The sequence below is a fragment of the Hippopotamus amphibius genome, chromosome 15 (genome assembly GCF_030028045.1).
Source record: "Hippopotamus amphibius kiboko isolate mHipAmp2 chromosome 15, mHipAmp2.hap2, whole genome shotgun sequence".
Lineage (NCBI taxonomy): Eukaryota > Metazoa > Chordata > Mammalia > Artiodactyla > Hippopotamidae > Hippopotamus > Hippopotamus amphibius.
In genome coordinates, this window is record NC_080200.1 from 20,976,358 (window position 1) to 20,990,120 (window position 13,763).

Consider the following 13,763-nt stretch of genomic DNA (forward strand, 5'->3'; position numbering starts at 1 on the left):
AATGAGGTATCACCTCACACCAGTTAGAATGGCCATCATCAAAAAGTCTAGGAATAGTAAATGCTGGAGTGGCTGTGGAAAAAAGAGAACCATCCTGAAGTGTTGGTGGGAATGTAACTTGATACAGCCACTATGGAAACAGTATGGAGATTCCTTTAAAAACTAAAAATAGAAGTACCATATGACCCAGCAATCCCATTACTGGGCATATACCCTGAGAAAACCATAATTCAGAAAGACACATGTACCGCAATGTTCATTGCAGTACTATTTACAATAGCCAGGACATGGAAGCAACCTAAATGCCCATCAACAGATGAATGAATAAAGAAGCTGTGGCACATATATTCAATGGAATATTACCCAGCCATAAAAAGGAATAAAATTGAGTTATTTGTAGTGAGGTGGATGGACCTAGAGTCTCTCATACAGAGTGAAGTTAGTCAGAAAGAGGAAAACAAATACTGTAAGCTAATGCATCTATATGGAATCTAAGAAAATGGTAATGATGAACTCAGTGGAAGGGAAGAATAAAGATGCAGATGTACAGAATGGACTTGAGGACACAGGGAGGGGGGAAGGGGAAGCTGGAACAAAGTGAGAGAGTAGCATTGACATATATACACCACCAAATGTAAAACAGATGGCTAGTGAGAAGCTACTACTGCATAATACAGCAAGATCAACTCAATGACTGGTGATGACCTAGAGGTGTGGAACAGGGAGGGTGGGAGGGAGGCTCAAGAAGGAGGGGATATGGGGATATATGTATAAATATAGCTGATTCACTTTGTTCTATAGTGGAAACTGGCACAACAGTACAAAGCAATTATACTCCAATAAAGATAGGAAAAGGAAAAAAAAAAGCCCAGAAATAAACCTACACAGCTATGGTCAATTAATCTATGACAATGGAGGTAAGATGATACAATGTTGCACAGACAGTCTCTTCAATAAATTTTGCTGGGAAAACTGGACAGCTACATGTAAAACACGAAACTAGAACGTTCTTTAAGTCCACACACAAAAATAAATTCAGAATAGATTAAAGACTTAAGTGTAAGACCAGACACTATAAAACCCTTAGAGGAAAATATAGGCAGAACACTCTTTAAGGTAAATTGCAGCAATATCTTTTTCAATCTGTCTCCCAGAGTAATGGAAACAAAAACAAAAATAAACACATTGGACCCAATTAACCTCAAAAACTTTTGCACAGCAACAGAAACCACAAACAAAATGAAAAGACAACCCACAGAATGGGAGAAAATATCTGCAAACAATGCAGTTGAGGAGGGATTAGTCTCAAAAATATACAAACAGCTTATGCAGCTCAATTTCCTAAGAATGAACAACCCAATCAGAAAATGCGCAGAAGACCTAAACAGACATTTCTCCAAAGAAGACAGACAGATGGCTAAGAGGCACATGAAAAGATGCTCAACATCTCTAATTATTAGAGAAATGCAAATCAAAACTACAGTGAGATATCACCTCACACTTGTCAGAATGGCCATCATCAAAAAAATCTACAAACAGTAAATGCTGCAGAGGGTGTGAAGAAAAGGGGAACCTTTTGCACTGTTGGTGGGAATGTAAGTTGGTACAGCCACTATGGAGATCAGTATGGAGGTTCCTTAAAAAACTAAAAACAGTTTTAGTTTATTATCCAGTAATCCCACTCCTGGGCATATATCTAGAGAAAACCATGGTTCAAAAGGATACTCGCACCCCAATGTTGATTGCAGCATTGTTTGTTATAGCCAAGACATGGAAGCAAACTAAGTGTCCATTGACACATGAATGGATAAAGATGTGGTAGACATATACAATGAAATATTACTCAGCCTTTAAAAAGAATAAAATCATGCCATTTGCAGCAACATGGATGGACCTGGAGATTATCATACTAAGTGAAGTAAGTCAGACAGAGAAAAACACATCATATAATATCACTTATATGGGGAATCTTAAAAAAATGATACAAATGAACTTATTTACAAAACAGAAACAGACTTACAAACTTAGAGAATGAAGCTGTTATTACCAGGAAAGAAGGGTGGGGAGTGGGAGAGATAGATTCAGAGTTTGGGATTGACACGTACACGCTGCTATATTTAAAATAGATAACCAACAAGGACTTACTGTAAGAAACATTAAATAAATAAATAAATGGAATCCAAATTGGAAAATAAGTGAAACTAACACTGCAGGAGATGATAAGGTACTATATACAGAAAATCCTAAATACACTACCCGAAAACTACTATAACTCATCAACGATTTGGTTAATTTGTAGGATAAAAAATTAAAACACAGAAATCTGTTGCATTTCTATAGAACAACAATGAAATATCAGAAAGAGAAATTAAGGAAATAATCCCATTTACCATCACATCAAAAAGAATAAAATACCTAGGAATAAACCTCCCTAAGAAGACAAAAGACCTGTACTTTGAATACTATAAGACACAGATGAAAAATATCAAAGATGTCACAAACAGATGGAAAGATAAACTAGACAGCTAAATGTAAAAGAATGAAATTTGAACATTCTCTAACACTATACATACAAATAAACTCAAAATGGGTTAAATACCTAAATGTAAGACTGAACACTATAAATCTCTTAGAGGAAAACATAGGCAGAACACTCTTTGACATAAACTGCAGTAATATCTTTTTGGATCCACCTCCTTAAGAACTGAAAATAAAAACAAAAATAAACAAATGGGACCTAATTAAACTTAAAGGGCTTTTGGACAGCAAAAGAAACTGTAAACAAAACAAAAAGAAAACCCACAGAATGGGTGAAAATATTTGCAAACAATGCAAATAACAAGGGGTTAATCTCCAAAATATACAAACAGTTCATGCAGCTGTATATCAAAAAGCAAACAGAACAATCAAAAAAAATGGGCAGAAGATCTAAATAGATCTAAATTTCTCCAAAGAGGACATACAGATTCCCAAAAAGCACATCAAAGATATTCAACATCACTAATTATTAGAGAAATGCAAATCAGAACTACAGTGAGGTATCATCTCACATCTGTCAAAATGGCCATCATCAACAAATCTACAAACAATAAATGTCGCAAAGTGTGTGGAGAAAAGGGAACCCTCATGCCCTGTTGGTGGGAATGTAAGTTGGTACAACCACTATGGAAAACAATTTGGAGGTTCCTTAAAAAACTGCAAATAGAACTACCATATGATCCAGTAATCCCACTCCTGGGCATATACCCAAAGAAAACCATAATCCCAAAAGAAACTTGTACCATAATGTTTATTGCAGCACTATTTACAATAGCCAGGATATGGAAGCAACCGAAATGCCCATCAACAAATGAATGGATAAAGAAGATGTGGCATATATATACAATGGAATATTACTCAGCTATAAAAAGGGATGAGATGGAGCTATATGTAATGAGGTGGATAGAACTACAGTCTGTCCTACAGAGTGAAGTAAGTCAGAAAGAGAAAGACAAATATTGTATGCTAACTCACATATACGTAATCTAAAAATGGTACTGATGAACTCAGTGACAAGAACAAGGAAGCAGATACAGAGAATGGACTGGAGAACTCGAGGTTTGGGAGGCAACGGGGGGTGAAGGGGAAGCTGAGACGAAGCGAGAGAGTAGCACAGACATATATATACTACCAACTGTAAAATAGATAGTCAGTGGGAAATTGTTGTATAACAAAGGGAGTCCAACTCGAGGATGGAAGATGCCTTAGAGGACTGGGGTGGGGAGGGTGGGGGGGACTCGAGGGAGGGTGGGGGGTGAGTCAAGGGAGGGAGGGAATACGGGGATATGTGTATAAAAACAGTTGATTGAACTTGGTGTACCCCAAAAAAATAATAAATAAATAAATAAAATTTTAAAAAAAAGAGCCTATAAAGAAAAATGCATCAGGAATTCCCTGGTGGTCCAGTGGTTAGGACTCTGTGCTCTCTCTGCTGAGGGCCCATTTTCAATCCCTGGTCTGGGAATTAACATTCCACAAGCCACACGGTATGGCCAAATAAAAAAGAAATAAAGAAAATAACACATTAAAAAAAAAAAAGCAAACAGAACAATCAAAAAAAAATGGGCAGAAGATCTAAATAGACATTTCTCCAAAGAAGACATACAGATTCCCAAAAAGCACATCAAAGATATTCAACATCACTAATTATTAGAGAAATGCAAATCAGAACTACAGTGAGGTAACATCTCACATCTGTCAAAATGGCCATCATCAACAAATCTACAAACAATAAATGTCACAAAGTGTGTGGAGGAAAGGGAACCCTCATGCCCTGTTGGTGGGAATATAAGTTGGTACAGCCACTATGGCATATAGTATGGAGGTTCCTTAAAAATCTGAAAATAGAGCCACCATATAATCCAGGAATCCCACTCCTGGGCATTCATCCAGGAAAAACCATAATTCGAAAAGATACACGCACCCCAATGTTCACTGCAGCACTATTCAAAATAGCCAGGATATGGAAGCAACCTAAATGTCCATCAATGGATGAATGGATAAAGAAGATGTACATATATACAATGGAATACTACTCAGCCATAAAAAAGAACAAAATAATGCCATTGCAGCAACATGGATGGACCTGAAGATTCTCATATTGAGTGAAGTTAAGTCAGAGAAAGACAAATACCATGTGATATCACTTATAAGGGGAATCTTTAAAAAGTATACAAGTGAACTTATCTACAAGGCAGAAACAGAGTTACAGATGTAGAAAACAAACATGGTTACTAGGGAGTAAGGGCAGGGGGAGGGATAAGTTGGGAGATTGGGATCAACACATACACACTACTATATATAAAATGAATAACTAATAAGTACCTACTGTAGAGCACAGGGAACTCTACTTAATACTTTTTAATGGCCTATGTGGGAAAAGAATCTAAAGATAGTGGAGATATATATATATATATATATATATATATATATATATATATATATATAACTGATTCACTTTGCTGTACACCTGAAACTAATACATTACAAATCAACTATACTGCAATAAATGTTTTTAATTTAGAAAAGGAAATAGAAAGTTTTGCCAAAGATGTGGAGAAAGTGGAACCCTTGTGCACTGCTGATGAGAATGTAAAATGGTGCAACTATTATGTAGAAAGTTCAATAGTTCCTCAAAAACTTAAACATAGAATTAATCATATGACCATATCATTCAGCTAATTTCACTCTCAAAACAACTGAAAACAGATACTCAAACAAATACTTGTACAGTAGTGTTCACAGAAGCATTATATACAATAGCCAAGTGGTAAAAAAACAATCAAAATACTCATCAACAAATGAATGGATAAACAAATTGTGGAATACACATACAATGGAATATTATTTAACCATTAAAGGAACTAAGTGCTGATTTGTGCTACAGTATAGATGGACCTTAAAAGCATTATGTTAGGGGAAAGAAGCCAGACACACAAGGTCATGTGCTGTATAATTCCATTTATGCAAAACATCTAGAATCCATAGAGAGCAAAAGCAGGTTGTGGTTGCCAAATGCTGAGGGGATTAGGGAATGGGGAATCAGTGCCTAATGGCTATGGGCTTTCCTCTTGGGGTGACAGAAATGTTTTAGAAGTGGATAGAGGTGGTGATTACATGTCATTGTGAATGTACTAAATGTCACTGAATGATTCATTTTAAAATAGTTAACTTTATGTTACCTGAATTTCACCTCAGCTAAGAAAAAAATAAAATGATGAGACAAAGGCAGAACTTACAGGGTTGGATACAAGAAAGAACAGAAACTTTTGAAAAGACCCTGTAATAAGCTCACCTAAGCCACCTGCCTTGCAGGGCATACCCATTCTTCTGTAGATAAACTCAAACCACTCTTTTGTTGCCTCTGGACTCTTAATTAGTATCAGAACTCAGTACGCTTCAAGGGAACAAATACAAAGTGTGACCCAAGAGAAAAGGTCTCATACTTTATAAGAATTGTAACATTTTGCTAACTTATGCTGCATAAAAACGGGAAATATATTGGGCAAGTGTACTCTAAGAGGGTTAGATTAAAGAGGAATGTAACTATGAAATTGTTTGTGCGAGTATGTATTTAACGTGTAATTTCAAGAGACCGGAAGTCTCATTAATAGTTTGTTTGATTAGTTGGCTGAAACTTGGACTTAACTGTGGCCTTCATTGAAGTCTTGGAGCTAAAACTTCCTGGAATAAATCTAAAGTAGGTAAAGCAGGAATTTTGGAGTTGACTTATGATATGCAGCCCACACACCCACTCACCTCCACTACATATTCGGAACAAAAACCCAAGTCTTTCTTAAGGCATTGAGGAATACATTAGTAAGGGAAAATCTGCTTCCTTAAAAAGCTCTTTGCTGACACTTCTCTGCAAGCCACATATGATGGTGCAAGATGCTGCTAGTGAGAGGCCTAATTTTTTCAATGAATTTATGGGTTATTGGAGTAACGGGGACCAGGTAAGACTGATGAACTACCATGGACAAGGTTGATGCAATGTTCATAATGTAAAGCAGGGATGACTGGTAAATAGAATGCTTTGATACTGAGAACCTGTGTTGGTAGCTAGTTGACCACAGTGTCTCTCAGAATGACATGGGAAGCCTTAATCTACAAATTTGGAAAAAGTCAAGACCTGCTAGCCAGAAACTTGATGTAAGTCCTTACAATGATAATTCAAACCTTCCTACCTAATTTCTAGACCTACACCTGCTCATGGACCTGAAACCTCCAAATTAAATTGGGTTCCCTTGTGGAAGAACCCTAAAATACTACCAACAGTATATACTGTACATCTTCTTCTAAACCTTCACCCAGAAGGACATGTTGCCAGTTACTAGAGTGGTCATGCATGGGAGAAAAGGATATACTCAAACCTTTTAGGAATTAAAAGTGTTGTCTGTTGACTTACCCCCAAAAATGCCACGAGAATAACCTACAGATCAAACAAGGCCAAGATTATTACTTAATTAGAAAAGATAAACACCATTCTTGATAGAATCTTAGTGTTTCGTAAGGGGAAGATCAAGGTTTGATGTGTATATCATTTTAGGAACTGGATTTGAGTAGTTTGAATGGCTCTTGCAATGCAGGGGTCTGACTGGAATTGTTCAAAATTCATGATATATCAGGACTGATGGTTACCATGAGCTTGAGCTGGGGAGGAGTCTTGGTGAGAAAACAATTATTTGGTAGGAAGCGGAGTTTGGCTAGTTGAGTCATCCATCGTCCAGAACAAGACTGGTTAAACAGTCTACTGCTCAGATAAAGCTAACGATGAAGTTGTGTTCTGATTTACAGCCTTATCATACTGGACAAGAATTTCCTGGAATAAATAGGAAAGTCTTATTGATGTAGGGGCTTTCATTTCGAATCCTGATAACTAAGCCATGTGAATACAGATGGTCTTAATTTGCTCTAGATAATGGCTCTAAATCGATACTAATTTCTTGTGACCCCAAACACCACTGTGGTCTACCAGTCAAAGTGGGGGTTTATGCTGATGAGGTGATCAGTGGTGTTTTGGCCCAAGTTCAAATCACAGTAGTCCAAGTAGGTCTGTAAGCCTATCATGTAGCTATTTCCCAGATCCTTAACATATATTTGGAATAGCCATACCCAGAAATTAGTAGGAAAACCATGTTAGCTCTTTGAACTGTAGGGGGATTTTTATTATGGTAGAAGAACAAGCGGAAGCTCAGGAACTTGTAACTCCTACCAGACAGTAAACAAAAATTAATCCTGCATCTCTGGGAGAATTGTATGTGTTAATGCTACCATAAACTTGAAATGTGCACATCTTTTTTGGCCTTTACAGAAGGTGAATGGATCTTAGAAAATTACCATACATTATTGTAAAGTTAATTAGATGGTAACTCTAACTGCAGTGGCTGTTACAGATGTGGTTATATATACCAGGATAAATCAACACAGCCCCTGACCCTTGGTATGAAGTATATTGACCTGAAAAATTCTTTTTTCTCTATAGCAACTTGCAAGAACCACTAAAAGCAGATTGCTTACCTCCCAAGGCCAGCAATACACCTTAACAATCTTGCCTGAGGACTAAATCAATTCTTCTGCTCAATAATATAATCTACAGAGATCTTGATCATCTTAACATTCCACAGACCGTCATGTTCTGTGGACAACAATTCTTATGTTTGTTCAGTGGGGTAAGTACAACGTGGCTATAGTGGCAGGGACAGAGGTTATTCATTGGCTAACCAAAATGGATTTATCCTCAACAAGCGGACCTGGTTGCTACTACCACTGAGTGCCTAACCTTCCATCAGCAGAAATGAATTTTGAACCCCAGTTTCCTCTGGGAAATCAACCATTAGTAGCCATCTAGCAGCAGGTTGAGTACACTAAATGCCTTTCATCATTAATAGGATAAAAATTTGACTTCACTGGAATAGACTTCTATTCTAGAAATAAATTTGTTTTTCTTGCCCATAATGCTTCTAACAGCGTCACCACCTGCGTAGTTACAGAATGCCTCAGATATAATCACAGTACCCTGCTCAAAAAATTGCTTCTGATCAAGGAGATTATTTCCTAGCAAAAGAAGGGTAGCAATGGACTTGTGTCCATAGAACTGTCTGGTCTTGTATATATGCTATCCCTCAGAAGAATTTGGCCTCAGTTATGGTACCAACTCATTTACAGTGTCATCTCAGAAATAAGACCCTGAAAATATGGAGTTCTATCTCACATATTGCAATACGTGCCTTGCTTCACTAATCAATATATGGGGCTGTCCCTCCCAGAACTGAACAACAATGGTGCCATCCAATCAGAAGCTGAAATTCTACCTGGTTGTTTTAGACTTCTCATACCAGTGACAGGTAAATAAGGTAAATAAGATAGCAGCTCTACTAGAGTATGGTGGGTTGGTTGATATCAATTGCAAGGGTTAAAGAGGATGATCCTGAGACAGGGGATTCTCTGGGGCCTCTTTCAGTACTTCCATGTCCGATAGTAAAAGATAATGGAAAAGTGCAGCAACCAAAAATGCAGGTAGCACCATTTAGGATTCAGACGTTTTTGGAATGAAGATATAGAGTACACCACCAGGTAAATAAGCCCAAAGAGATGAGGTTCTAGCTGAGGGCAAAGGAAATAGGGAATGGAAAATGGAAGAAGAAATTTATAAATATAAATTACGGCTTCATGATCAATTAGCCTGTTGGTGTGTTTGTGTGTGTGGTGCACATGTATGTGAGCTAGTTTGTTCTTATCTCTTTCTCGGCTCCTTCCTCTTACTATTTATATACTGATTGCTTTTTGTAGCTAATATGCAGAGACTGTGACTGAATATGAGCTATAACTAACATTGCCCATAGATGGATACTATAGCTAATGAAGGATACCATGTATATGAAGAATAGTTACATATTGTTACATTGTTGTTGCTGTTTAACAGAAGTTCAAATATGGGTAAAATGGTCTGGATGCTGAGTAGCCGAAGGGGTGGGCTGTACCAGTTCTTAAACTATTACCTCAACTCCAAACACATTTCTACACTCCAATTTTTTATTCTAGGGCTGCTTTGTCTTCAAGGTTCACATTAGGATCTGCCAATAGGGCCACTAGAAGGAGACCATAAGCCAGGAGACTAGAGAAAAAACTAAATCCTTTGAGATTTCCCATTTTTTTCTGTCAAATCATCTCAGCAATGTCTCTTCATCCTGGCAGTGGATTTGACTTTGCAGTTTATTTTCACACTCACAGAACCAGTCTCATCCTGTCCTTCAGAGGAGCAAGCACTAGCTTACAAACCCCTGTTCCTTGGCAGTCTGGGCATAGACACTCTCCTGTGAACTTCTGGGGTATCAGAACCAACTGTCTAGCCCCCACGTGTCAGAAGGCTGGGACCCATCCCTGAAAACCTCTCTTTTTACCCTAGGCTCTGGACGAACCACCGTAAGTCAGGACAGAGCAGGTTTCTCTATGTCTCCTATGGGAGACACATCTATAGGCACCTTTTGAGATATGAATACCAGCTAGTCAGTGCTCACTCCTCAGACATCTGGGCTCTAATCAAAGACTTCAGGTTTTAATGGCCCTAACCTCTCCCTTTACACTCCAGGCCTAGGAATAGTAGCTTCTTTCTGCAGGTTGTTTTTCCCTCTGCAATCCTTAGTGTTCTTGTTTTGCCATTTCAGTTCTCAAATATCTGGTTAACAACTGTTAACACTACATTTTTTTCTGCTAAAATAACTAATACGGTCTTATTCCTGACTGGACCCTGACATGTAGGATATAAAATAATGGCTCAATTTCTGTCTTTATTTCTGTTCTAATATTCACCTACCAAAATATGTAGTTTTACTTTTGCAGAACTTGAAGTATAGAAGTAATCACAGTTGCCACAGCAAATACACAAATAATTTCTAGGCAGTTAAGGATATATTTATATTTCTTAAAGGAAATTTTATAAAGCCTCAAATGGGAGAAGACGAGGGACCATCAAAGAAAGAATTATAGAGACTCAGTTTTTGCCATCTAGAAATTTTTTATTTAAAATATCCATATTAACAAAAAAACAAAAAAAGAAATAAAATATCCATATTTATTGGGTGAAATCATCAATTTAATAATATAGATGCCATAAAGGAAAAAAGACAGTGTGCAGCACACAGTAAGCACTCAATAAAACATGGTTATAACCAAGAAGAATTAAGAAATAGAGTGAATTTACTTCAAGAACTTCATAAATGATCAATAATGGCAACGCATTTCTTCTTCATGAGGCTTTAGATTTACATGTAGTGATGTCTACAAACTCCCTGTGAGGTAGGGCAGGTGTCATGATTCCTATTTATTGATGAGGAAGCACACTCACAAAGGGTGAATGACTTGCCAACATTATGCAACCAGGAGGTGGTAGCACCAGGCACCAGATGCCCTGGTGGTCAGTGCCTACTGCCAGTCCTGCAATGATTCAGGCCCTTCTTCAGGGCCCCCATCACCTCCCGGTTCCTCAGGCTATAAATGAGAGGGTTAAGCATAGGAGTAAGAACTGTGTAGAAGATAGACACCACCTTGTCATGGCTTGGGGTTCGGTAGCGCTTGGGTCTCAGATAGATAAACATGGCTGCCCCATAAAAGAGGGAGACAGCTGTCAGGTGGGAGGAACAGGTGGCCAGAGCCTTTTTACGGGCCTGAGCAGAGCGCATGTGGAGTACAGCTCCCAGGATGCGAGCATAGGAGGCCACGATGATGGAGAAGGGCAGGAGCAGCATGAAGATGCAGCAAGCAAAAAGCAAGGTATCAAAAATGGAGGTATCTGCACAGGCCAGTTTCAATAAAGCTGGCACCTCACAGAAGAAGTGATCCACATTCCTTGAGTCACAGTAGGGTAAGCTCATGGCTCCTGCCATCTGTATCATTCCATCTGTTATCCCAAAAGTCCACGAACTCCCAGCAATCTGGAGACACACCCTCTGACTCATGAGGATGGGATAGCGGAGTGGGTGGCTAATGGCCACATAGCGGTCATAAGCCATGAGTCCCAGCAAGACCCCTTCAGACCCCACGAGAGAGATGAAAAAACCAATCTGTATGCCACAGCCTGCAAAGGAGATGGACTTCCTGCCAGACAGGAAGTTGACTGCCATCTTGGGCACAATGTCGCAGACTAGCATGAGGTCCATAAGGGAGAGCTGACTGAGAAAGAAGTACATGGGTGTATGAAGTCGAGGATCCATGTAGATGAGGAAGATGAGGAGGGCATTCCCACAGAGGGCGACTGTGAAGACCACCATAACCACAGAAAACAGGGCAAAATCAGTCTGGCTACGAGAAAAGATGCCCAAGAGGATGAAGCCATCTATAGATGATTGGTTCAACCATATCCCCATGGTTCAGATGTTCACAGTCACCTGAGAACACAGACATAGAAATTCCGAGATTGAGTGACACGTCTTTATTTATCTCTGGATTATTCTTCCTCAGTCAGCTGTATCTTTTGTAATTCATTAGAGCACAACAATATATGCTTAAGGACAAACAAGAGGATATTCTTTCAATTTTCCAATGACAGAGATGATAGGATCTTTGCTAGCTCATGGACTTGAAGTATTTATCTATATTTGTATATATCCATACCAAGAAGAATAGAAACTGAGTTATTTTATGTGTCCTTCAAAAAGCAAAATATTGGCTTTTTCATATGGTACTGACTCTTTAGCTGGGATTAAATGGATTCAGTAAACCATCTCCAGCAGAACTTGGACCATTTCACCCCAAGAGATAATTCATATATGTTACAATAAAGGAAAGTAATGGAGACTTGAGATGTTCTTTATTTTGCTCAGGCCAAATATCTTGGAATCATTTTTTAATTCCTCTATGTCTTTTATTCCCTAGATCCAAACTATCAGAAAAGCCTCTTGCCTATACATTCAGAATATCTCAGAATCCAATTAATGCTTATACCCACTGCAACTGCCCTGGTTGAAGCCACCATCCTCTCTCAGATGGACTATTATAGGCTTCTACCCAGTCTCCTGATTTCTAACCTTGAATACCTTGAGTCTATTTTCATAACAGTTCAAATGAGTCTGCTTAAAATATGTCATATTATATAATTCTCTTGCTGAAAGTATCTCAATGACTCCCAAAATTATTCCAAATAAAGCCCAAATCCTTGCAATGGCACACAAGACCCTACATTACACACATACACATACACACACACACACACATAACGATACCTCTGACATCATCTCTTACCATGTCCCCTTCACTCACTGTGCTTCCTTGAATTTTACTGGACAAACTGGACACACTCCCACCTTTATTTTTTGTTTCTTTTGTTTTGTTTTGTTTTGTTTTTGTTTTTTATTGGAGTATAGCTGCTTTACAATATTGTTAGTTTATACTGTACAGCAAAGTGAATCAGCTGTTCATATACATATATCACCTCTTATTTGGATTTCCTTCTCACTTAGGTCGCCACAGAGCACTGAGTGGAGTCCCCTACACTATACAGTATCTATTTTATACATAGTATCAATAGTGTATATATGTCAATACCAATCCCCCAATACATCCCAACACCTTCTTCCCCCTTGGTATCCATACATTTGTCCTCTACATCTGTGTCTCTATTTCTGCTTCATAAATAAGATTGTCTATACCAATCACACTTCCGCCTTTGGATCTTTGCAGTGTCTTCTCTTTGGAATGTTCTTTCCTCAGATTTCTATCTCTTACCTGCTTCAGATTTTTACTCAAATGTCATCCCCTTTAGAGATGCCTTCTGTGAAAGTCACCAAAATTATAAATTCTTGCATTTCCAAGCCCTTCCCTGCTCTTGTTTTCTCCACAGCACTTCTTATTCCATTTAACACACACAAGATTACATTTTAAAACTTTTGTCTGTCTCATCCCACTGGAATAAGAGCACCATTTATTATTCACCATAACATTGGCAGCCCCTAGAATGGTTGCCTGGTTCATAGTATAACCTCAATACATAAGTGTTGATTGAATAAAATAATCATGATGAAGTAACACATGGCTGCAACTTTCATTTTCTGAAAGTAGAGAGACTCCTCCTTTAACTACCAGAGGCTTTATTCTTGACCATAATATGCTAGTTCACTGCTATATTTCTTCCTCTGTGGGACAGTGAGTGATATAGTAAGAATAATCTCGAGGTATTTACAAAAGAACAGGACTTCTCTGCAAATGGATGATAGTGGCATCCAAGAGAC

The 13,763-nt window shown here is 38.2% G+C and overlaps 1 protein-coding gene across 1 annotated transcript; it reads right to left on the reverse strand.

Moving 5' to 3' along the window:
* Positions 1 to 10,955: 10,955 nt before the first annotated feature.
* Positions 10,956 to 11,903, reverse strand: LOC130836677 (olfactory receptor 56). Its single transcript, XM_057709103.1, has one exon. It carries the CDS (start codon positions 11,901 to 11,903, stop codon positions 10,956 to 10,958), a length of 948 nt encoding a protein of 315 aa, XP_057565086.1.
* Between the last annotated feature and the right edge of the window lie 1,860 nt (positions 11,904 to 13,763).